Source organism: Eubalaena glacialis, chromosome 6, assembly GCF_028564815.1.
Source record: "Eubalaena glacialis isolate mEubGla1 chromosome 6, mEubGla1.1.hap2.+ XY, whole genome shotgun sequence".
Lineage (NCBI taxonomy): Eukaryota > Metazoa > Chordata > Mammalia > Artiodactyla > Balaenidae > Eubalaena > Eubalaena glacialis.
In genome coordinates this window covers 97406297-97430102 of record NC_083721.1, presented here as the reverse complement: position 1 = coordinate 97430102, position 23806 = coordinate 97406297, and the positions used below count along the sequence as shown (strand labels likewise).

Genomic DNA, 23806 nt, shown 5'->3' with positions numbered 1-23806 from the left:
ATACTTCACAAATATATAGCATATTTAACAGTTCATACCTACTAAATTTGAATTCAAATGACTCAGGATATGTAACTCAGATAAAGCCTGGCCTAAAGTTTACCTTTTTATTGTTGAAGGAAGATGAGTGTTTTGAAACCAAAACAGGTGATGACGGAATACTTAACTACCTAGGAAAATTAAAACTGAAGCAATATCAGAGTATTAAAATATTTCTTTATATTCTTTTAACCATACTAATTACAAATTAAAGTCATTCTCATCTAGACTTTAAAATAGGATGCCTATGGACTTGTGTTAGCTTAGTTTAGTAGTTTAGCTTAGTCAATTAGCTTAGTTTTTGGTTACCATATATACTTTGTTTAAAAATAAGCTCTCTTAGAAAATAATTTAAAAAATAATTTATTAACTCACACTGCTTTCCCTCTAATTATTCTACAACATTGTCCTCACTACATGTAATAACTGAGTACTACTCATAAGCAGATTACTCTGACTGGGTAAATAAGAGAAGCAGCTGAAAACAATTTCCCCACTTCCTTACAAAAATCTCTTTTTCACAAATAATAGCTCCAAATTTTGAAAACAGCATAATTATGTCACTTTCCTCATGTACGGACAGTAAAGTGCAGTTTTGTACCACACTGATTCTTTTCCCTCCAATATTACAAACTCATTTCACTGCTGTGGTACAAAATTCCACTAAATACGGAATCTGTATTTAACAAATTCAAACAACATATTAAGTCAATTCCGAGGGGCTTAATATTGTTAGAAATGAGAACTACAGTATTTTTTTGAAGGGTCAGAAATGCACCACAATGGTGAAAAGCACACTTGAGAATATACTACTGGCTTTATCTGCTTTTCTTATCTGTCTTTTCTTCTGAGAGACAAAACCTGACCCAACCTCATAGGAGCAGCATTGACAAGAATGTAACAGGAACACTTTCTACTTCACGAAAAGACAAAGGAATTTGGCACTAACTGTGTATGCACGCACTATTCCCATATGGTGTCCTTTTATGTACAAATTTTCTTTGTTCTTTATATCATGTATGTAAATAGTATTTATGTGCTCTTTCAGGAATCAAATGGTTAAAAAAATCCCGATTTAATAAAAGGAAAAGTGAAAGGAAAAAAGTGGGGGGGTGGAGCTGACTCTTACTAATTATTTTGATTAGTAAATTGACACATCTTTATGCTTCGCTGGGGTTTCTTTTGGGGGGGGAGGGCGGTTTGTAGTTTTGCAAACTGCCTTCCAATCATCAAATCACAGCATCATATGGTAACTGTTCAACAGCATACAGGTATAGCGGTACATAAACTTTTTACCAAATTACTACCTGTCATAGCACTTCTGAACCACGTACCAAAGAAATGCAAAAAGCTAGCTTAAATTCTGGTCCTTTTACAGTGCTATTCTGCTCAGCCATGTGCCCAACCTCAAACCCTACGGTAAGCAGTTCAGTAACTAACTAAATATGGTCACAGAGAATCCAAATGCGAGGCACACGTCTAAACATCGGTGGGTAGAACCGGCCAAACCACTGAACTGCATTTGGAGACCTGGCACAAAAGAACAATTTTGGTAACTCCGCCGTCTACGCACAGTTTTGCCTGCAAAATACAAACGGCAGTTCTGCTGCACCAGCGGCCTACCCAGGAAACACTAAGTTTGAGTCGCTAACTGAGCATACCATCACACCGCCACACAAGAATGTGGCCCTCTAGGGCGGCATCAACACTGCAGCCAGAGACCCTAAGGAAAGGAAGATCTTTCCTTGCAGGGTGTTTTCAGCCTCGTCAGACTCGCAACAGCCCCCGCCGCTGCAAGGCCGGCGCTGCGACACCTCCTCCAAGCCTCCCGGGGGAGGGCGGTGAGCAGCCCCACGTCTCGCGTTCTCCCACTGAGAAGCACTGGGGTGGCGCCGGGCGGGGTAGGGGGGGGAAGGAGGCGAGCGCGAAGGAGGCCTGGCAGTGCCCGCCCAGCCCTACCCAGCCTCCGCGGGCCCCCGGCGCGGCAGCCGTCACAAGGCTGCCCGCGGGGCCCACTTGCAGGGATGACAGCGCCTGAGGGGCCCACTCGGGCTCATCTTCCGGAAGATTCCTACGGTCGGGGTCCGAGGGACGACCCTGCGCACAGAGCCCCGCAGATCCGGGGCCAGACGGCGGAAGGGGCGCTCCCGCCTGGAGGTAACTGGACCCTTAACAGTTCTCCTCCGTCTCCCCACAAGGGCCAAGCGGGCTCCTCCACGATAAGAAAACTCTCACGTCCCCCTTTCCCCGCACTGCCCGCGAAAGAGCCCTGAGCTCAAGGGGACGTGTCGCTGCCCCCCACTCGCCCCCCGGTTACGACATTAGTCACCAGCAAGTAACTCACTCCGCTTCCGCCATCTTCTCTCCTCCATCACTACCATGGGCTGCGCATGCGCCCCCCGGCGGCGACGGCGGCGGCGGCGGCGAGAGGGGGGGCGGGGTCGGCTAGCCTCGGGCCCCCGAGGTCACGTGGGGTCCTCGTCTTCCAATGCCCCCTCCCAGTTCAAGCCTTGCTTGCTGTGGAAAGTGACCAGTTTTCCAATTTAGATACCAGTATCTCACCTCCCCCCGCGCTCGCTTTCTCATGCCTAGGGTCTTCTTCCTCTTGGGGAGGGGGTCTGTAACCAAGATATGAAAAGTTCTGATTAGACTGTTAAAATTTTTAAGAACATCTAAAATATATCAAAGCCTATGTGAACTGCAAAGAGTGAGGTGGAAGAGAATACCACGCGGATTGGATGCTGAGGTGTCAGGGTGAAAGGAAATGCCATGGTAGCTGCAGGGTTTGTTACCTGGGGCGCATGGCAGTTTGGGGATGGAATCAGCAATTCCTCTCTTGGGCTCAAAGATAGTGTTCTGGATCCCCATAAGGTGGACGGTTAAGGAATCATCATGATTACCCTATGAATATCATTCATGTGTTTGACATGAATTTACTGAGTGGTTAGTGGAGATTGCAAACGTGCATACCGCAGGGAAGAAGCAGGAATGGCCACCAGTTTGCTAATGTAATTTACTATATTCTACGCATATGGCAACTAATCTGAAGCAGGATGAGACAAACATGCAAATTTGAGTGAAACAAGTCCCTGTCTTCCAACAAATCTTAATCTGGAGAGTGAAGTGGGTTTTACAGAGATAGCCACACATTCTAAGTGATCTGACACAGATCCGTCAAGCGCTTTGGCAACCTTAAGTTCAAGGAATAATAAATCTTTACTGTCCTTCACCAAAAACAGCATACTGATCACAAACAGTGCCTTCTTTGTCCACTTTTTAAGATCAAGAACTGAGAAATGAATTAGTGATATAAATTCATCGCAAAGTGTAATATGGTCTAATGAAAAGTATACTTAATCTTATAAATCCTGTGATCAGGATGTCCCTAGGGAAGGGAAGAGACCACTTCCTATGTAAGGGAAATTGTCCTTTACCACTTCTCCCTGTATGATAACATTGTTTCTTTACCTTATTTTCTTATCTAAAGCAGTGCCCTTCCTCCTACCCCTAGGAGAACTCACTGAGAAAGTCCCCTTTGAAAAGTCCCTGTAGATGCTTAAAAATAAGATATTACTACTTTTTCTTTCTTTTCTGACTTGCTCGTATGATGCCATTGTCATTTAACTCTCAAGAATCAACTGTTGGGACTTCCTTGGTGGTCCAGTGGTTAAGAGTCCTCTCTTCCAATGCAAGGGGTGTGGGTTCGATCCCTGGTGGGGGAACTAAGATCCTGCATGTTGCGTGGCCAAAAAAAAAAAAAAATCAACTGTCTATCAGTATTGCTGACATTTTTGTTTAGTAAAACAAAACTGAAGAAAGCAGTCTTAGACCTAAACATGAAAAATGCATAATCCAAAGGAATGTTTGGAATAAATGGGCCAAAATTGTGCCTTTTCATTCCTCTTTCCTTTGAACATCTAAGGCCTATATCTATATTGTCATCTCATGCAGATTGGCTTTAAAAGTCAGAACATGTATTAGGTAAAATCAGGCCAGTACTGCTTTTTATTTATTTTATTTTATTTTATTTTTTATTTTTTATTTTTTTTGGCAGCGGCTTGCAGGAGCTTAGTTCCCGGACCAGGGATGGAACCCAGCCCCAGCAGTGAGAGTGCGAAGTCCTAACCGCTGGACCTCCAGAGAATCCCCAGTACTGCTTTTTAGAAACATTTCAAAACCCAATATTTATTATAACAACAACTAGCATTTGTATAGCCTTTTACTAAAAGCAGAGGATTTCCACAAACTCATTTGATCATCACAACAATCCTAGTTATCATTTTCATTTAGCACAGAAATACAATGAGGCTCGGGCTTCCCTGGTGGCGCAGTGGTTGAGAATCCACCTGCCAATGCAGGGGACATGGGTTCGAGCCCTGGTCTGGGAAGATCCCACATGCCTCAGAGCAACTAAGCCCATGCACCACAACTACTGAGCCTGTGCTCTAGAGCCCGCAAGCCACAACTACTGAGCCCGCGTGCTGCAACTACTGAAGCCCGCGTGCCTAGAGCCCGTGCTCTGCAGCAAGAGAAGCCACCACAAGGAGAAGCCCGCGCACCGCAATGAAGAGTAACCGCCGCTCGCTGCAATTAGAGAAAGCCCGTGTGCAGCAACGAAGACCCAACACAGCCAAAAATAAATAAATAAATAAATAAATAAATAAAATTTCTTTTAAAAAAAAGAAATATAATGAGGCTCAAGGTGATTAAATGCCTGTGGTGACTCTGCTAGACTGTACCAGAAATGGGGTTCTAACTTAAGCTTTCCATGGCCAAAATCAAGTTTTCGTCCCTGTATCATTCAGCAAGCCACTGTGTGAAATGTTAGTGGAAACAAAGTATGATAAAGGAATACCCTCAAGAAATTTATCATCACTTATCTGATGAAACAGAGCAAGGTGTTTTACCTCTTTGTGATTTCCTAATGAAGAGATTTATGTGTCATGTTAACAGGCTGAACTTCTTTCTGAAGTTTCCAGGAAACGTTGCTTTGGAGAAGTGCCAGCATCATATATGATTTTAGAAAAATCCCTCTAGCAAGGATGGATTGGAGGAAAGTGAAACTGGAGACAGGGAAACTAGTTGGGAAACTGTATTAATCCTTAGAGAAATGGTAAAAGGCTCCAGGAATGAAAAAGAGGGATAGATTAAAATTTTTGTTCCTTTGTTGCACTAGTCACACTTCAAGTGCTCAATAGCCGTATGTGGCTAGTGGCAACTATATTGTACAGTGTAGATATAGAACATTTCTATCATTACAGAAAGTTCTATTGGACAGTGCTCATCTGAACACTAGATCAGGGATTGGCAAACGACTATTTCTGTCTTAGTCAGTTTGGGCGGCTATGACAGAGGCCATGGACTGGGCAGCTTAAGCAAACATTTATTTCTCACAGTTCTGGAGGCTGGGAAGTCCAGGGTCACGGTGCAGGCAGATTCAGTGTCCAGTGAGGGCCCTCTTCCTGATTTGCAGACAGCCACCTTCTCACTGTATCCTCACATGGTGGAGAGAGAAGACAGTATAGCAGGAATGGGGACCATGGGTATTTGTGCCACTTCTTCATGTAACTCACTTGTGCCTTCAAGGCCTGCTCAGCCCTGTCATGTATAGTCCACTTCCATTTGATGGTGGAATGCTGCTATGCCCACCCAACTTTACGGTCTGGTGGACCAGATGACACTCAGTTCGCAATGAGCAGCTTGCATTGTAACTTGGTGACCCATAGTTAAGCATTCAGTCTCCACTAAGGTCCAGTAGCAGGCCAAGAGTTGTTTCTCAAAAGGAGAGTAGTTATCTGCAGAGGGTGATAGGGCTTTGTTCCAAAATCCTGAGGACCTGTGCTGTGATTTCCCTATAGGGCTCTGCCGAAGGCTCCAAACAGCATTCCTATCTGCCGCTACCACTTGGGATGGAGTAACACACCCAAATGAGGAATAGGTTGCCTCCAAAATCCAAAGAGGCCCTCTAGGTGTTAGACTTCTTTTTTTGTTTGTAGGAGGGGCCAGATGCAACAATTTATCCTTCACCTTAGAAGGGATATTTCAACATGCCCCGCACCTCTGGACCTCCTAGAAATTTCACTGACATGGAAGAAAAATGTCGCTGAATTTTTGTCAGATTTATTTCCCACCTTCTGACACACAAATATCTTACCAATAAGTTGAGTAGTTGCTACTTTTTGCACACTACGTCCGATCAGCATAATGTCATCAATGTAATGGACCAGTGGACCAGTGTGATATGATGTGAAAGAAAAAGGTGATCAAAATTCTTGCAAACTAATTATGACATAGGGCTGCAGGGTTGATTTAGCCCTGATGTAGGATTGTGAAGGTGTATTCCTGGCCTTGCCAGCTGAAAACAAACTGCTTCTGGTGGTCTTTACTAACAGGTATCAAGAAAAAAGCATTTATCAGATCTATAGTTGCATACTAGGTACCAGGGGATATATTAATTTGCCCAACCTATAAAAACCACATCTGGTACAGCAGCTGCAATTGAAGTCACCAACTGGTCAAGCTTAGAGTAATCCACTGTCATTCTCCAAAATCTGTCTGCCTTCTGCACAGGCCAACAGGCAAGTTGAATGGGGATGTGGTGGCACTAATCTCTGCAATCCCTCCAGGAATACGGTATTGCTTTTGCTTTACTATTTTCCTAGGTAGAGGCAGTTCTACTGGCTTCCACTTGACCTTTACCACCATACTAGTCCTCACTCCACAGATCAGGGAACCAATGTGGGGATTCTGCCAGGTGCTCAGTGTATCTATTCTTTTTTTGGGGGGGGGCTGTGTCAGGTCTTAGTTGCGGCATGTGGGATCTTTCGTTGCGGCGTGCAGGTTTCTCTCTAGTTGTGGCGCGTGGGCTCCAGGATGCACGGGCTCTGTGTTTGAGGCATGCGGGCTTAGTTGCCCCGCGGCATGTGGGATCTTAGTTCCCCCACCAAGGATCTAACCTGTGTCCCCTGCATTGGAAGGCGGATTCTTTACCACTGGACCACCAGGGAAATCCCTCAGTGTATCTATTCTAATTCCTCATTCCAGGACTAGGGAAATAACCATAGGATGGGTTTGGGGGACCCACTGGGCCCACTGTGAGACAAACTTGAGATAAAACTCCTTCAGTCACCTGACTTCCATAAGCCCCTTCTGTAACTGGTAGACCACAGTGATGTTTGATCTCCTGGAATTAATGTCAGTTCAGAGCCAGCATCCAGTAGTCCCCAAATGGTCTGATTATTTCTTTTTCCCCAGTGCACAGTTACCCTGCTAAAAGGTTGTAGGTCCCTTTGGTGAAGTCTGGAGAAAGATTCACTGTATAAACTTTAGCTGGTGTACCAGTGTCCTTTCTGTCGGGGATGTAGCCTCTTCTTTATTTAAGGGGTACTGAGGTCTGTAAACCAGCTCAAGTCTGGGAATTGATTGAAGGGATATGACTCTCTTTTTATGATGCAGGTTAGACTTTTGTTTACTTGACCTAGAACTTTTCTACTGATACTGTTCAAGTAAGAATTTAGTAGGTTTCCTATCTGTTTCACTTCTAGGAGTACCATGATCAACTAGCCAATGACATAGGTCTGCTCAGGTCAGACTATTCTGATTGCTGCTTTGACTCTGCTGTCCACCAGTGCTGCCACTTGGTCCCTGCAACCCTAGGATCCAATTACTCCTATTGCATTTAGGTTCCCCAATTCAGTGGCTACTGTATTTCCCACTGTTAAGGTCTGGCCTACAGAGAAGAGCGATCACAGAGCCCTTCATGGATGCTGGAGCTCCCCTCACAAACTGCTATGGAGTGAGTATTTGTGTCCCCCCAGCCTTCAAATGTTGAAGCCCTAATCCCCAATGTGATGGTATTTGGAAACTTTGGGAGGTAATTAGGTCATCAGAGTTGAACCTTTATAAATGGGATTACTGCTCTTAGAAGAAGAAAGATGAGAGAGATGATCTCTCTCCACCATGTGAGGATACAGCAACAAGGTGGCCATTGTCTGCAAACTGGGAAGAAGTTTCTCACCAGACACCACATTTGCCAGCACCTTGATCCTGGACTTCCCACTCTCTAGAACTGTGAGAAATAATTGTTTGTTGTTTAAACCACCCAGTCTGTGGTATTTATTATAGCAGCCCAAACTGACTAACACAAGCCCACAGGCCAAATCCAGCCTGCCGCTTGTTTTTATACAGCCCTCAAGCTAAGAATGGTTTCTACATTTTCTAATGATTGAAAAAATTATCTAAGGAAGAATATTTTGTGACAGGTGAGAATTACGTGAAATTTATATTTCAGTGTCCGTAAATTAGGTCTTATTGGAACACAGCAATACTCACTCATTTATGTATTGTCTACAGCTGCTTTTGTGCTTCAAGGGCAGAGTTGAGTAGTTGCAACAGACACTGTAATGGTCCACTTGACAGAAAAAGTATGCTGACCTGTGTTCTAAGTCACTGATCACCTCGTGCTGGACACTTGCAGGGTAGTTAATATAGTACATACACTGTCCTACACCCCAACTAGACTTAATTGCTGTCCTAATATCCTATATGGTGAGACAGAAGGTCAAGTGACCCAGATTTGAATACTGGTAAAGTACTGACCCTCCTTGGGAAACTGCTTCACGTTTTAGTTTTTTTTGTTGTTTTGTTTTATTTTTTATTTATTTATTTGGTTGCGCTGGGTCTTAGTTGCTTTTTTTTTTTTTTTGAGGTCTTAGTTTTATAATGTGAAACAGAGAGGGACAACACCTTACAAGATTGTTGTACAGCCTTAAAAAACCAAATGTAAAATCTAAAAAAGTTCTCTTTTTTCTTTTTTTAACTTTTTATCAAAGTCTTCCTTCACCTGAATTTGTTCAATAAATGTTACTGAGTATGCCTAATACTCAATAGGTTTTAAATGCTTGTTGAGGGAATGAATGCTTGAATATTTGGATGCATGAGGACTAAAATTCTAGTATATCCTGTAGGTTGGAATGACGCAATATATGGACTTGCTTTCTCTTTTCCTTGAAAGTAATACAGTATACTAAAACCAAATACTTTTACTAAAGCAAATAGTACTGAAACTGAAAAAACAGTCTAGTCCTGCCACCTCTCATCTACTCTTACAATAATCGGTATGTTAATCATATGCTTATCAATCTTATCTTCCCTTGTATACCTGTGGTTGGCACTGTTACTAGTCGGCTATGTTTCCCCAGGTGCTGAATAGCAGAAACTGGGAGCTTTAAAGCTTAAAGGGACATTAGACGTCATGTGACCCATGCTGAGGAAGAATCCATGGCAAAAGCAGAATCTGAACTCTGATCTCCTAACCTCCTATCCATGCAGTCCGGAGTTTTTTGCCTTGTGCCACGAAGCCTTACTTCAAGCATGTAGGTACTTGATAAACACTTGAAGCTGCTATGGACTTTCATTTCCATTCTGCTTTTTGCTTAATGTTTACTTAGCATTGTGGCAGCCTGGAAGAGTTGTGCTACATAGAGCTGTAGAAACAGACAAACTTAGATTTGAATCCTGACTTTGCCATTCTCTAGCTGTGTGACCTCTTGCAATGCTATCAGCTCCACCTTCAAAATATAACCTCATCATAACTGAATCACTTTGCTGTACACCTGAAACCAACACAACACTGTAAATCAACTGTTTTCAAGAAATATTTAGATATATATACAAATAAAACCTCATCTCTGGCCACACTACCATGAACATGCATGAAATTATCAATTATCAGGTTATAAACTACACATTTTGTTTAATTCTACATTCCTAGTTCTTTAACATTACGTGCTCAATAATTATGCATTGAATAAATGAAGTTTACTTAACTGCTCTAATCCCCAGTTTGCTAATCTGAAAAATGGGGACAGTATTTACCACACTTATTGTACAAGTTGAAAAAAGATGAAATAATGTATCTAAACAGTAGAGCATAATAAACGCTCACTGAGCATAGCTGTAATTTTGCCACAAATTATTATGCTTAAAAGGAAAATAATCCTCCTATTGTATTTCCAAAAGTTATGCAATTTTTATGAGGCTGTCCTTACTTTTTTCTTTTTAAGATTTATTTATTATTTATTTATTTATTTTATTTATTTTTGGCTGCTTTGGGTCTTAGTTGCGGCACACGGGATCTTCGTTGTGGTGCGCGAGCTTCTCTCTAGTTGTGGTGTACGGGTTTTTCTCTTCTCTAGTTGTGGTACGCGGGCTCCAGGGCGCATGGGCTCTGTAGTTGTGGCATGAGGGTTCCAGAGCGCGTGGGCTCTGTAGTTTGTGGCACGGCGGGCTCTCTAGTTGAGGCGCGTGAGCTCAGTAGTTGTGGCACGTGGCTTAGTTGCCCTGAGGCATGTGGGATCTTAGTTCCCTGACCAGGGATCAAACCCACGTCCCCTGCACTGTAAGGCAGATTCTTTACCACTGGACCACCAGGGAAGTCCCCCTTACTTTTAAAAGTTAGTTAGCAGATACATTTTTTAACGTGCATATGCTGTATTTTAAAATATTTAGTGTCGGTATCTGAGAATAGATTTTTGCCCGTGTGCTCCTACTGTATTAAAATAAACAGTGTCATATCAGTTTCATATTAAATCTTAATTGTAATGTTCTATTTATGGTAGATAAGTCTCTCTTAATTACATAAAATGCCAGAGGCAACAGGAGGCAGAACAAAATACATTATAGGGAACAAGCAAAGCTACTGAACAGGAATGATGAGTTAGCGAAGTTGGGGAAAAGTTATGTGACAAAAGCATACAATGATATAGAACTTAATATTTACCTCTAGCAAATCCTGAATACAAAATTGTCCAAAAATCTAAATAATGCAGAAATATATACGAAATAGGAAGTGAAAGTCCACTACAATCCACGTCCAAAAATAATCATTAACAGCTTATTTTATATTCTTTTTGATTTTCTATGTACTAACATATATATAAGTGTATGTATCTCTTTATCAAAAATGGTATTGGACTATATATACTCTTTTGCAAACTTTTTCACTTAATAGTATATCCTTCCATGTCAGTGTATGTGGTTTTCTTCCAGTTCCTCAAAGATGCCACTTTGCTTACCTCATGGCCTTCCATACAATCCTGGAATATTCTTTCCCATACTTTGCAAATCTAGTTCCTTGTTTCCCTTTAATTCTCTGCATAAATGTCATTTCTTTAGATAGGTTTTTCCAGATCAATTTATAGAGTTCTCCCCACCATTATTCTCTATCACTGCACAATATTTATTTCCCTTGGAGCAGGTACCACAGTTTGTAATTGTGAGTTTGTTCACTTATTTTCTTGCCTATTTTTTCTCTCTAAACTGTGAATCTCACAAGGACAGGGAATAAACCTGTTTTCTTCATTATTGTATATTCAGTGCCTTGCACAGTGCCAGGCACCATAGTGAGCTCTAAATAAATGTGTTGAAATAAATAAGTGTGTAAGTAACACACTGAAAAAAGGGTATTTGTTCTTTCACTTCCTGTCCACGATGGATAGAGCACTGCTTTCTTTTTTTCTTCAGTTCTTTACTTATTCTTAGTTAAGAAACAATACTGTACAGTTGACCTTTGAACATCATGAGTTTGAACTGTGCAGGTCCACTCTCACATGGATTTTTTTTCAATAAATGCATACTACAGTACTTACATGATACGTGATTGGTTGAATCGGTGGTTGTGGAACTGTGGATACAGAAAGTCAACTGTAAAGTTATACACAAATTTTTGACAGCACAGAGGTTAGTGCCCCTAACTTCCTACATTGTTCAACTGTACTTATCTTGATTCACACCTGGGATTTGTTTTAATCAGGTATGGTAAGGTGACAGACACAAGGACAACTGCTTTTGAAATAAGAGTTTATTATTTACAGTTCCCAAAAAAAGGGAGCATGCCACACCATGCAGGGCCACATGGGGAAGCACCAGGGTCAGTCTGGAGGCAGAAGGAGTGAAAGAGAAAGCATGGCCCAGAGCCTTTATTGTAGTTTCTGCAGAAAGGAATGGATGAGGCAGCATACGAAAGTTTAAGTAAATTTGGGATTGGATAGTTTGAATATTTTTAGCAGGCTCTGGTCTATAGGGGTGGTCTCTAGTTGTCCAGTACCTGGCCCTGGGTGGGGAGGGGTGATTTAGAACAGGGGAAATACTGGCTTGGTGTATGAGAATTAAATAAAGGAGGAAGTTGGGGATATGGGCTTTAGATTGGTTGGTTTGCATATGAAAGGCACATTCACAGAGGAAGTCATTTGCTATCTCTAGGATAATTTTTAGAGATAAAAGCCCTGGGAGCGGCAGCCTCTCCTCTGTCAGTAAGGCCACCAAGATATCAAAGCATCACAAAATATACAAAATAAAAAGCACGATTAATACATTTCCAACCTAATTTAGGTATTAGGAATGCTCATTCCCCAGTTAAATTTTTCAGATGAAAGATATAAACCACATCTGTGTATATAAATCTTTGTCTCGTTTAATGCAGGCAGATGGGCAGGGCCTGAAATTTGGAGTTAAGAACCTGAGTTTAAGCACTGATCCTTCCCATTTCCAGCTGGGTGCTCTTAGCCAATCCACTTAACCTCTCTGAACACCAAGTTCATCATAACTAAAGCAGGGATAACAGTAATATTTACCAGAAATGTGATTGTATTTGTCAAAATGTTTTGTAACTACAATGCACCATGTACATGTTTAAAGTTTTACTGCAATATACTGCAGGGACTTTTTCTCAGAATAAGAATTTAGAAGGTTTTTTTGTTGTAATTGTAGAAATGTTCAAGGGCAAGACTGGAGGGGGGAACACTAAAAATTGATTCAGGAAAAGAATAATAATTCACTGTCTAGTTACATAGTGCAATTTTGGATTAAAGGGTACTTTCCATCAATGGACTTCAAAGAGCTTTGAAACGTTTATTTATTTTCATAATATTTTGAAGTCAGTTAGGTTAAAGTTGTCGTCATTTACTCTCTGAAAGGGAAATAAATACACAGCAAGTTACATAACCTGCTTGAGTCAAAATTAGAACCAAGGCTTTCAATTTTGCCACATCGTGCTCAGACTGGAGCTGCACTGCTCCCCACAATAAGCAAGCACCTTCTTTTGCTGGAATCATCTAAGGTTTGGTTTTATCAAAATGTTTGCTGGATCAAGCAATTTAAAAAAAATTAGAAAATCTGTCATCAAATAATCATTAGCAATTCATTACCAGCAAATAAGCCTCATCAAGTGCCTCTAAGATGTAGGCATTGGTTTTACTTAATGAAGTTAAGAATCTGTGTCCTCTCCTGAGGTCCTAGAATTTTTGTCCCTTCTGGGCCATTCTTCCCTCTGCTCTCATCTAAAGAACCAATGTTTTCACATTCCTCTTCTCCCTAAAATTTCAGGTGATTTAGGACTAAATCCAAAGCTCCTTCTGTGACTTACAGAGTCTTTATTTTCTGACTCTAAAACACCTTCCTCTGCTTCCAACTGCCCTTATACTTAAGCCTCATTAAATTTCTCATCAGTCAGACAAAAGCTAGGCCTTTTCACTGCCCTGCCTTTACACCCAACTTTAATTCACCTAAAATAGCAATAAGGGGAGGCTAAGAGGAGAAAGAGAAGGCTACACTTGTTAAATACAGTTGTCGCTCGGTATCCACCACGAATTGGTTCCAGGACCCCCTCGGATAACAAAATCCATGGGTTCTCACTTCTTTTCTATAAAACGGCATAGTATTTCCATATAACCTATGTGCATTCTTCTGTATACTTTAAATCATCTCCGGATTACTTATAATACCTAATGCAATGTAAATGCTATGCAAATATTTGTAAATACAGTGTAAATGCTATGAAATAGTTGCCAGAGCATGGCAAATTCAAATTTTGCTTTTTGAAACTTTCTGAAATTTTTTAAAAAAATATTTTCGATCTACAGTTGGTTGAATCTGTGGATGCGGAACCCGAGGATATGGAGGGCCAACTGTCCTTACTGAGTGCTCTACATACAGTATCCTATCTAATTTGCACAGCAAACCCATGAAGCAGGTATCATTATCCTCCATTTTGCTGATGAGGATACTCATTTTAGTGGGATTAAGTAACCTGTCCAAGGTCATACTGCTAGTAAGTGGCAGGATTAGCTTTGGAACTGAAGTCCACCTGCAAAATACATGCTCTGGCCTCTTCCATATGCTGACCCTCTCCACCCACTATTGTCATCTGGCATTATTCTTCAGATTCTGCTCAACCTTTTCATCCTTTGGGCTTCACAGCCTCACCCAGATGGAGTTAGTGCTCTCATAGTACTCTGTTTATACTCCTCTAATAATACTTACCGGGTATTTACTTTTAATTGAGATATAATTCACATAAAATTCATCTGTTTAAAGCATATAACTCAGTGTATATTCACAATGTCGTGTAACCATCACTATTATCTAATTCCAGAATATTTTCATCACCCCAGAAGAAACTCCAAGACCTTTAAGCAATCACTCCCCATTCCCCCTTTCCTGAAACCTCTGGCAACCACTAATCTGCTTTCTGTCTCTATAAATTTGTCTATTATGGACATTTAATATGAATGGGATTATACAATATGTAGCCCTTTGTGTCTGGCTTCTTTTGCTTAGCTTAATGTTTTCAAGGTTTATCCACATTGTCATATGTTTCAGGACTTCACTCCTTTTTTTTTTTTTTTTTGCAGCATCTGATCTGGTCTTTATTGTGGGTTCACTGCATCTTATTCTCCCCCAAATCCTTAAGTGAGCAAGGCTGGAAAACCCATTCCCCTCTGCCCGCACTCGCCTAACGTGTTTCCAGTCCTTTTAGCCCCAAGAGCTTTTGAGGTTTTAGACATTTGCCCCTCGGGGCCATCAGTACCACACACCCGGGGACGTGGAGTGGAGCTCGCAGTCCTTCCTAACGGCCTCCTGTCAGGGTCTTCTTGGCCGCGGCAACGAAGCAGCTCCGTAAGGCCTCGAACTCCTGCGCGCACAGATCCTTTCTCAAGCGGCCGCCCGGGGCCATGGACGCCTGCACGCACCTGCCGTAGGCCGCGGCCTCGGCCCCACAGGCCGCCAGGCGATCGGGGAAGGCGCGGAGGCGGCTTCGCACGTGATCCCACACCGCTCCGTTCCCCGACATGAGCAGCTCTTCCTCACTTCATTCCTTTTTACAGATGAATACTATTTCATTTTAGGGATATACCACATTTTGTTTATCCATTCTTCAATTAATGGACATTTGGTTTGATTTCACTTTGTAGTTACTGTGAATAATGCTTACATGAACATTTGTGTACTGGTTTTTGTACAGACATATGTTTTTAATTCTCTTGGTTATATAACTAGGAAAGGAATTGCTGAGTCATATGGTAACTCAATGTTTAACATCTTGAGAAACTGTCAAACTGTTTTCCAAAGTAGCTGCACTTCTTCACATTCCCAACTGCAATGTATGAGGGTTCCAATTTCTGCACATCCTTGCCAACATTTGTTATCATCCGTCTTTTGATTATAGTCAACCTAGTAGGTATGAAGTGATTGAGCTGCATTTCCCTTATGACTAATAATGAATATTTTTCATGCTTTTATGGCCATTTGTATGTCTTCTTTGGAGAAATGTCTATTCAAATTCTTTGCCCACAAAGAGAAATTATTTGTCTTTTGTAGTTGTAAGAGTTACTTATATATCTGAATACTAGTCCCTTATCAGACATATGATTTGCAAATGTTTTCTCCCATTCTGTGGGAAGATTTTTTTCTTGATTGTGTCCTTTGAAATACCAACATTTTAAATTTTGATGAATTTCAATTTATCTTTTTCTTTTGTTATTTGTGCTTTTGGTGGCAATCTAAGAATCCATTGTCTAATCTAAGGTCACAAAGATTTCCTGCTGTGTTTTTTCTAAGTTTTATAATTTTAGCTCTTACACTTAAATCTTTGATCCATCTTGAGCTAATTTTTGTAAATGGTTTAGGTAGAAGTCCAACTTCATTCTTCTGTATATGCATACTCAATTGTTCCAGCATCATTTGTTAAAACAAATTAACCCCCCCCCCCACAAAAAAGACCTATTATTTCCCCCACTGAATTGTCTTGGCCCTTTACATCGACACATGTCTGCTAGTGTGAGCTCCTTGAGGGCAAGGTTTTTTATATTCCTACCTGCATGTCTAGCATGGGACTATGATGTAGTAAACCCTCAAAAAACATGTTCAATAAATGAAAAGCTGATTTGAGAATCCTAGTGTCAACCTACACGTACCAAGTGCCATAGACTTTGCTAGATGCTGGGGAAGTTTTATACATGAACTCACAGTCTAGTAAAGTTTTCAAACCAAAAGTTTCCAAGGGGTCCTAGAATCTTACAATCCTACACTGGAATGGGTCTTGGAGGTCGAGATTCCAGTAAGGAAAAGCAGACATGACAAGGCTAAATAGCAGCCTGCGGCCTATCTCATGTTAATTTGGCAGAGATCCCAGGTCTCTTTGAAATTACATTATGACTTTACAACTTAACAAAGGATTTTTATTCAGTTAGGCCTCCATAAAGCATTTTTTCAGTTAGGTAGGCCTTGAGAAAGTCCTCTCCAGATGAAAGACAGCTGCTTCTGTTTCATATCACTCTTATCTTCTGAGATAACTGCTATCAGAGATTAAAAAAAATTTTTTCTCCAGCCTAGCTGGACATAATCACTCCTTTCTCTGAACTTCTATAGTTCTTACTTGCTCTTCCACAAAATTAGCAATTTGTTTTGTACTGCCCTAGTGCTTTGGATTTTTATGTAATCTTGAATTGTTATTTATCACTGGTTTATGTGTGAACTTCCTAAGTAGACTGCCCCAACTAGACTCAGGGGCAAAAGTTGCATTTTACATTTATTGTATGAAATATAGGGCTTTGTACCTAGTGGACATGCAACAGATGTTTCTTTTTTTTTTTTTTTAAGGAATTCCTTTATTTTAATTAATTAATTATTTATTTATTTATTTTTGGCTGTGTTGGGTCTTCGTTTCTGTGCGAGGGCTTTCTCTAGTTGCAGCAAGCTGGGGCCACTCTTCATCGCGGTGTGCGGGCCTCTCACTATCGCGGCCTCTCTTGTTGCAGAGCACAGGCTCCAGACGCGCAGGCTCAGTAGTTGTGGCTCACGGGCCCACCTGCTCTGCGGCATGTGGGATCCTCCCAGACCAGGGCTCGAACCTGTGTCCCCTGCATTGGCAGGCAGATTCTCAACCACTGCACCACCAGGGAAGCCCAACAGATGTTTCTTGACATTATTTGTGTTTTTATAGAATTCATTTTTAAAATAAGAAGCTATTAGGCTTAAGTTTCATTCTGTTTTTCCCTAGAGGCTCAGGGTGAGACGCTCAAAGGGAGAAGCACCTTCTCTCCTTTGGACAATTGCTAGTGACCCTCTACTTGCTTTCCTAGAGGAATGGAGACACCAGAGAACTAATAATTAGTACATGTACATATTTAAATATTTCTTAATATTACTATTAAAGGTTTTAAAATTCTATGAAAAGGATAAAAGAGATTGGCAGTATTCCCCCAAGAACCCAGTAAATTAAACTAACTCTCAAGGAAACCCTGAGTTGTAGTTCTTAAATTACTGAGTCAGAAAGTAGAGAAACAGGGACTTCCCTGGTGGTCCAGTGGTTAAGACTCCACGCTTCCACTGCAGGGGGCACGGGTTTGATCCTTGGTCGGAGGAACTAAGGTCCTGCATGGCTTGTGGCGTGGCAAAAAAAAAAAAAGTAGAGAAGAGACATCCTGTTTCTCTTCTTATCTCAAGCTTGCTTTCTAGTTATGAGGTAGAAGAAGGAGATGGAATAATCTAGCCTCATACTGAACAGTGCCCTGCAGAACATAACCAGAATCTTTGGAACTGTTTAACTAAGGTAAAATAGAAAAGGTGGCTGAATGGAAGAGTGAGTATATCGTGACATGATACTCAGCACACTGTCATGCACCTATGGGAACACAGTGAGCCTGTTAATGGATTATGATAAGAACAGATTATGTGTGGATTAAAGTGATTCTCTAATAGCAATGAATCCCCACAGCATTTTAGCATGTGGTTAGATCATGGAAAACAAACAAAAAACAAATCAAAACTAAGAATTTTGTGAAGTTAATTTTTTTTCCTCATCTGCCAGAAATCACTCAGTCCTTGTTTCAGATTCATGGTATTTTAAAATTATGCTAAATAATGGAAAACATTGGAACAATGGTAAAGTCACTGTCATTTCAGTTCTTTGGACTTCATTTGTAAAATGAGGCGTAGATTTTTTGTTCTTCAAACTGTCATTGGGGGACCAGCAGCATCAGACCCTTTAAATCAGATTATGCATTTTAACAAAACCCCTGCCTAATGTGTATGCTTATCAAAGTTTGAAATGGATGACTGATTAAAAAATAAAAAAATAAAAAATAAAAGTTTGGGAAGACTGACCTGGATGATACAAAGTAACGTCCAGCTAGTAAATTCAACCATTCCGTGATTCTAGTTGGACGAGTCCACCCTAGGTAAAAGGAGAGTCACTTTCTTAGGAGTTGTGTTTGACTTGAGTAAACAGATTGCCCAGCAAGTTGAACTAATTTTTCAGGTCATAGCTTTAACAAAGCAAACAGAAAATGAAGACTTGTTCCGCTTATTTGGTGTTGTCAGCTTCCTTCCTGTGACAATAAGATTAATTTTAGTATTTAAGTGGACATAAGCCAACAGAAAATTATTTCAATATTAAATTAAATAATTTAATATTTGTCGAATACCAACAATTTTCTTAGTGCCAAAAAGAACTTAGAAGGTAAGATTCCTGCTCTTGAGGCACCTAATAATGGTCACTTTGCTTTAAAAGTCTCAGTGTCTGGAGTCCTTATTAATTTAATTATAGGCTGATTCATAATTTGTTATTTTCCAGAATGGGAAGCCATACCAATTCAGTAGAATATCTCATGCCTAAGTCGCAGGGTGATAAGCATGGTATACAGGTGAACTAACAGGCAGCTGTATCTCTGGAGTGCTGTTCCCCTTGACATTGTACATGTGATTAAGCAGCCAAAAATCATTACAGACTATGAGCTCTGTTTTTCCCCCTTGATTTCTCTGTGGCCCAAAACAGGATGTGGTTTAATTCAAGGTCAGCAGAAATTCAATATGAAAAGATTTGAGTCCAGTAGGAAGTAGGTGGAGGTGGTAGAGAAAATGAGCTAGTCCTCTGTGAGAGGGGTGAAGAGGGGCTGGCAACCTTGTGTGGGAGAGGAGTGTACTCCAGTGGCTGTGAGAGAGAACTAGGTTATTATTATTTTTTAAAATATTTATTTATTTATCTTGGCTGCGATGGGTCTTAGTTGCGGGCTAAGAAGCACGGCATGCGGGCTTCTGAGTTGCAGCATGTGAACTCTAAGTTGCGGCATGCATGCGGGATCTAGTTCCCCCACAAGGGATCGAAACCGCGCCCCCTGCATCGGGAGCGTGGAGTCTTACACACTGGACACCAGGGAAGTCCCCGAGAACTAGGTTATTGAAGGAGGCCAATGCTGGGGTGGGTGAGCTGCTGGAGTGGGGAGAATTTATTAGGTAAGGTTTACATTTTCAATTGGATATGCCATCCTCGAGAACAGGTTTGCCTTTTCAAATTGGAGGGTAGCTTACATTTAATGGTTGACTGCTGTTAGGGACAGCATACTTGGTGCGCCAACATCATTAAACAAATGATACTTCTAAAAGAAGTTCGTGTGTTTTGATGGAGGCTTTTTCAACCTGACATTTTACTAGTCACCTTTGTGCCTTTCAGTTAAGCCAGACACAAGTGGGTTCTTCTGGTCCCTAAAGAAGATGAGGTAGCACTCGGGAGCTGTTGCAATTATTCTTTGTCACTTACTGGCGCATAGTTTTCCATTTTGCATTTTTTCTCTTTATTGGTACATGTCCTGACATCCTATCTGGATTGTAACTTTCTTGAAAAGAAGGGGAGAGCGTAATGCCTGCACCAACTAACCCCATAGGAGTTAATTATGTTGAGGTTTCTCAGACATCTTTGGCTATTCAGTGACTTTCATTAAGTAAATGTCTTATATTATTTTATTTTATTTATTTATTTTGCTGACTCTTCGGCTTAATGGAACTCTCCACTGATAGTTCATTAAAACAAAGACATTTTATTTCAAAGGCAAAATAAGTTAAGGCTCAAACTGCTGTATGTCATTATCTGTACTGTGGGAGTGAGATTGGGGATCCGCAATGGAAATGAGTGTATGTGGCTGGAGTGAAGGGAGTACCCAGATAAAGCTGGCGATGTCAATGGGGCAGTGAGAGGGCACAGGAGAAAGAAGGGGGAAAGGGAGTCATGGGGGTATTTTTTGCTATCTATGCTAGCTCAGTAAGGTTAATTAACAGAATAAAAACTAAACTCTTACTAACAGCTGTCAGGACTCCAATCAGGAGTTTGGGTCACAACTTTTGCTCTTGAAGGTTAAGTAAAACAATTAATGTAATACTATTAGGACATGATTACACAGGACATGTGTCTACTATTTATTATCTCATTCCATTCACCAAGCAGTTTATTTCTTTGCTCCACATTGGGACAAGCACTCTGATAATGACAAAATGAGAGAATGTTGGCCAAAAATATTTTAAATCCCTTAAGCTGGTGGATTTGAGCCTTAATTAATTTTTTTTCTATTCAAGTCATCACAGTGAGCCAAAAGTAAGTATAATTTAGCTCAGAGCCCAATATTTATCTCTACAGGTCACAGAGTCCCACCAAATGATCAGGACTTGCAGTTGAAACACTTTTCTCTCTTTTTAGTGACATGATCAAATGCTTAATGAAACCACAGAAGAATGCTAGGTGAAGGGAGGCAGGCTTACCCAAAGTTGAAGGTACTAGTAAGCACCATTTTAAGTACAACAGAAAGAAAATGGGCTGGGAGAGGCTTTTTCACAATGTTTACCATTGACTTCCCATTTTGTATCATGTGATTCTCAGTTGAGAAACAGGCATCAAAGATCCAGCAGCAGGATTTATTAGATGGCATAAAGAACATGAAAAACAAATTTTCATATTTGATCTTGGCTGCAGGACACACTGGTGAGGCTGGTTAAGATTGAATATAAAGACCTACCTATTCTGAGTAGACATTTTCTTGTTAGAGCAGCTCAATCTGTAGAAAGGAAGCCAGATTTTCCTAAAGATATGATTAATACGATGCCAGGTTCCTTTTAAACCCTTTTACAGAGTTCTGTTTTCTTTAAACTAAAGAGATGGCTCAATAGTTTCTCGTATTTTGTTACTAAAAATGACATAATTTCTGTGCCCTGATTATCCTATATGCTTAACTGCCTGTACCTTGTATCTATTTTATTTATTTATTTATATTTTTAAATTTTATTTATTTTATTTTCTGCTGTGTTGGATTTTTATTGCTGCACGCGTGCTTTTCTCTAGTTGCGGCGAGTGGGGACTACTCTTCATTGTGGTGTGCGGGCTTCTCATTGCAGTGGTTTCTCCTGTTGCAGAGCACGGGCTCTAGGCACGTGGGCTTCAGTAGTTGTGGCATGTGGGCTCAGTAGTTGTGGCTCGCGGGCTCTAGAGTGCAGGCTCAGTAGATGTGGCACACGGGCTTAGTTGCTCTGCGGCATGTGGGATCTTCCCAGACCAGGGCTCGAACCCGTGTCCCCTGCATTGGCAGGCAGATTCTTAACCACTGCACCACCAGGGAAGCCCCTGTATCTATTTTAATTGCATCACACTGACTTTAAATATTAATGAGAGCACTTCCAGAATGGAAACATGAGGAGCTCCCTGTATACTCTCCCCAATGAAACAACCATAACTGGTGAAAATTATAAATAAAAAACGACCATTGGATCAGACTGTGGAACAATTTTATGCCCCAGGGCACTGTCAAAAACACTGGAGCAATCAGTTGCCAATTAGTGGAGGCTAACAGCTGGGAGCTATATCCATAAAGGCAAACCAGCCAAAAGCTTGGTAGGGAGATGAGGAAAAGAGACAGTCAAAGAGAACCTGACTAAAACCACTGTCATCCCCCAGGGGAGGGACAAGGAGTCAGGGTGACAGTGTGCATGCCAAAGCTGCACCTTCTGAGGAGAGACATTAGAGGCTGCACACTGTGGAGGAAACAAGAGTCTATTGACCAAGTCTGGCCAAGTCACAAATAAACAAGCAAACAACAACAACGACAACCAGACCTAGAGCCAGTTTGGACAGGTCTTCAGAGTTGCTACCATGGAAATGTACAGTTTGCAACAAAAAAACTTATGAGACATACAAAGAAACAGGCAATGGGACCCATACACACAGAAACTGTCTTTGAGAGGACCCATATGTTGGACTTAGCACACAAAGACTTCAAAGCAGCTGTTATAAACATGTCTAAAGAACTAAAGGAAACCATGCTTGAGTGTAGATTCAAAATTCCTCAACAAAATATTAGGAAACCGAATCTAGCAACGTATAAAAAGGATTATATGTCATAACCAAGAGGGATTTTTCCCAGGAATGCAAGACTGGCTTACATCTAAAAGTTAATGTAACATATCACACCAATAGAATAAAGCACAAAACCACATGATAATCTCGATAGACACAGAAAAGGCACTAAACAAAACCCAACACCCTTCATAATAAAAATAGGCAACAAACTAGGAATAGAATGGAACTTCCTCAACCTGATAAAGGGCATCTACAAAAAAACTAAAGCAATAATCACATTTAATGGTGAAAGACTGAAAACTATCCACATAAGACTGAGAACAATACAAGAATGTTAACATAGTCCTCTTTATTCAACATAATACTAGAAGTTACATCTAATGCAATCAGGCAAGAAAAATAAAAGACATCCAGATTGGAAAGGAAGATGTAAATCAATCTGTATCCTAAAATGGCATCATCTTGCACATAGGAAAGTCTAAGGAATCCACCGAGACACTATTAGAACTAATGAGTTCAGCAAGCTTGTAGGATTCAAGATACATACAAAATCAGTTGTATTTCTATACACTAGCAATGAGTAATAAAAAATGAAATTAGGATGGGACTGTAAATCGGCACAGCCACTATGGAAAACAGTCGATGTTAACAATGTTTTAACGATGTTAAAAAAGGCCGATGCATGGATAGTTGGATAGGTTGACTGATTGGCTAAATATTCATTGTGCACCTGTTCCATGCAATGGCAATATACAAGGGCCAAGATATGGGGCGCGGCGAAGGAAGAAATGTCAATCTTCCATCATACCTTCTAGTTGAGTTTCTTCCTTTATTACATTCATTATTACATTTGTTACATATATTATACTAAATTCTGGGTAGGTAACCAAATTCTTCTTTCCAGAAAAGGTACTGTATGATTGAGATGATTTATGCAATTGGAAGAATTCACCAGAGAACAAAGTCTAGATTGTGACGAACCCCAATCATTTCCAGTGTCCTCAGGTGCCCACGGTGGATTCAGGACTTCCACGCCGACGGCTCCCGGGGCACAAGCTGGAGACAGACGGTCAGCGAGAAGGCGGGACGCTCTACACGTAAAGAACCTCAAGTCCCAGAATCCCATGGGGACTCCAAGTCCCAGAAACCCGCCCGGCAAATCTACTCCGAGTCCCTAGCCGTCTGACCGCGGACGCGACCAAGATAGGAAACTGGGGTGAGATGCCGCAGAATTTGTCCCCCACCATTTCTTTGTAGGGAGGGGCTTTTTACAGAACTGTAGTTATCTCAGTCTTCACATTCTCTCAGTTA

At 41.0% G+C, this 23806-nt stretch overlaps 3 protein-coding genes across 13 annotated transcripts in view; 1 reads left to right on the top strand and 2 right to left on the bottom strand.

Annotated features, from left to right (window-relative positions):
- Window positions 1-2415, bottom strand: part of PHC3 (polyhomeotic homolog 3) — an 85069-nt gene extending 82654 nt beyond the window's left edge. For 6 of the 7 annotated variants that reach the window (XR_009701348.1, XM_061194482.1, XM_061194486.1 and 3 more), the window contains exon 1: window positions 2384-2415. Coding sequence is in view for 5 of the 7 variants with exons in the window: in XM_061194482.1 (XP_061050465.1) it covers window positions 2384-2397 (14 nt within the window). In the remaining 2 variants the exon portion in view is untranslated. Of the gene's footprint in view, window positions 1-1700; window positions 1777-2383 lie in introns of those variants that run through there. The other variant, XM_061194484.1, reaches the window with a different exon arrangement.
- Window positions 1657-23703, top strand: LOC133094044 (collagen alpha-1(XVII) chain-like). Of its 5 annotated transcripts, none has more exons than XR_009701350.1 (5): window positions 1657-1880; window positions 2062-2196; window positions 7762-7834; window positions 9240-9413; window positions 23492-23703. XR_009701350.1 is itself a non-coding variant. In XM_061194491.1 (3 exons), the coding sequence occupies exons 1-3, from the start codon at window positions 1721-1723 to the stop codon at window positions 23671-23673; spliced, it is 477 nt and encodes a 158-aa protein (XP_061050474.1). In that variant the 5' UTR covers window positions 1657-1720; the 3' UTR covers window positions 23674-23703. The 5 variants fall into 5 exon arrangements, 2 of the variants coding, with proteins under 2 accessions (XP_061050474.1, XP_061050476.1); XR_009701349.1 differs by lacking the exon at window positions 23492-23703 and adding an exon at window positions 14730-15229; XR_009701351.1 differs by lacking the exon at window positions 23492-23703 and adding an exon at window positions 14730-15229 and having other exon boundaries at window positions 9240-9417.
- Window positions 14732-15178, bottom strand: LOC133094045 (NADH dehydrogenase [ubiquinone] 1 alpha subcomplex assembly factor 8-like). The gene has a single exon (XM_061194494.1). It carries the CDS (start codon window positions 15167-15169, stop codon window positions 14945-14947), a length of 225 nt encoding a protein of 74 aa, XP_061050477.1. The 5' UTR covers window positions 15170-15178; the 3' UTR covers window positions 14732-14944.
- Window positions 23704-23806: the final 103 nt, after the last annotated feature.

Coding starts and splice junctions, on each gene's coding strand:
- LOC133094045 (XM_061194494.1), bottom strand. CDS start 15,169: ATGTCGGGGAACGGAGCGGTGTGGGATCACGTGCGAAGCCGCCTCCGC.
- LOC133094044 (XM_061194491.1), top strand. CDS start 1,721: ATGTGGCCCTCTAGGGCGGCATCAACACTGCAGCCAGAGACCCTAAGG. Junction 1,881..2,061: donor AAGCCTCCCGGGGGAGGGCG/GTGAGCAGCCCC, acceptor GCCCACTTGCAG/GGATGACAGCGCCTGAGGGG. Junction 2,197..23,491: donor AGGGGCGCTCCCGCCTGGAG/GTAACTGGACCC, acceptor AATCATTTCCAG/TGTCCTCAGGTGCCCACGGT.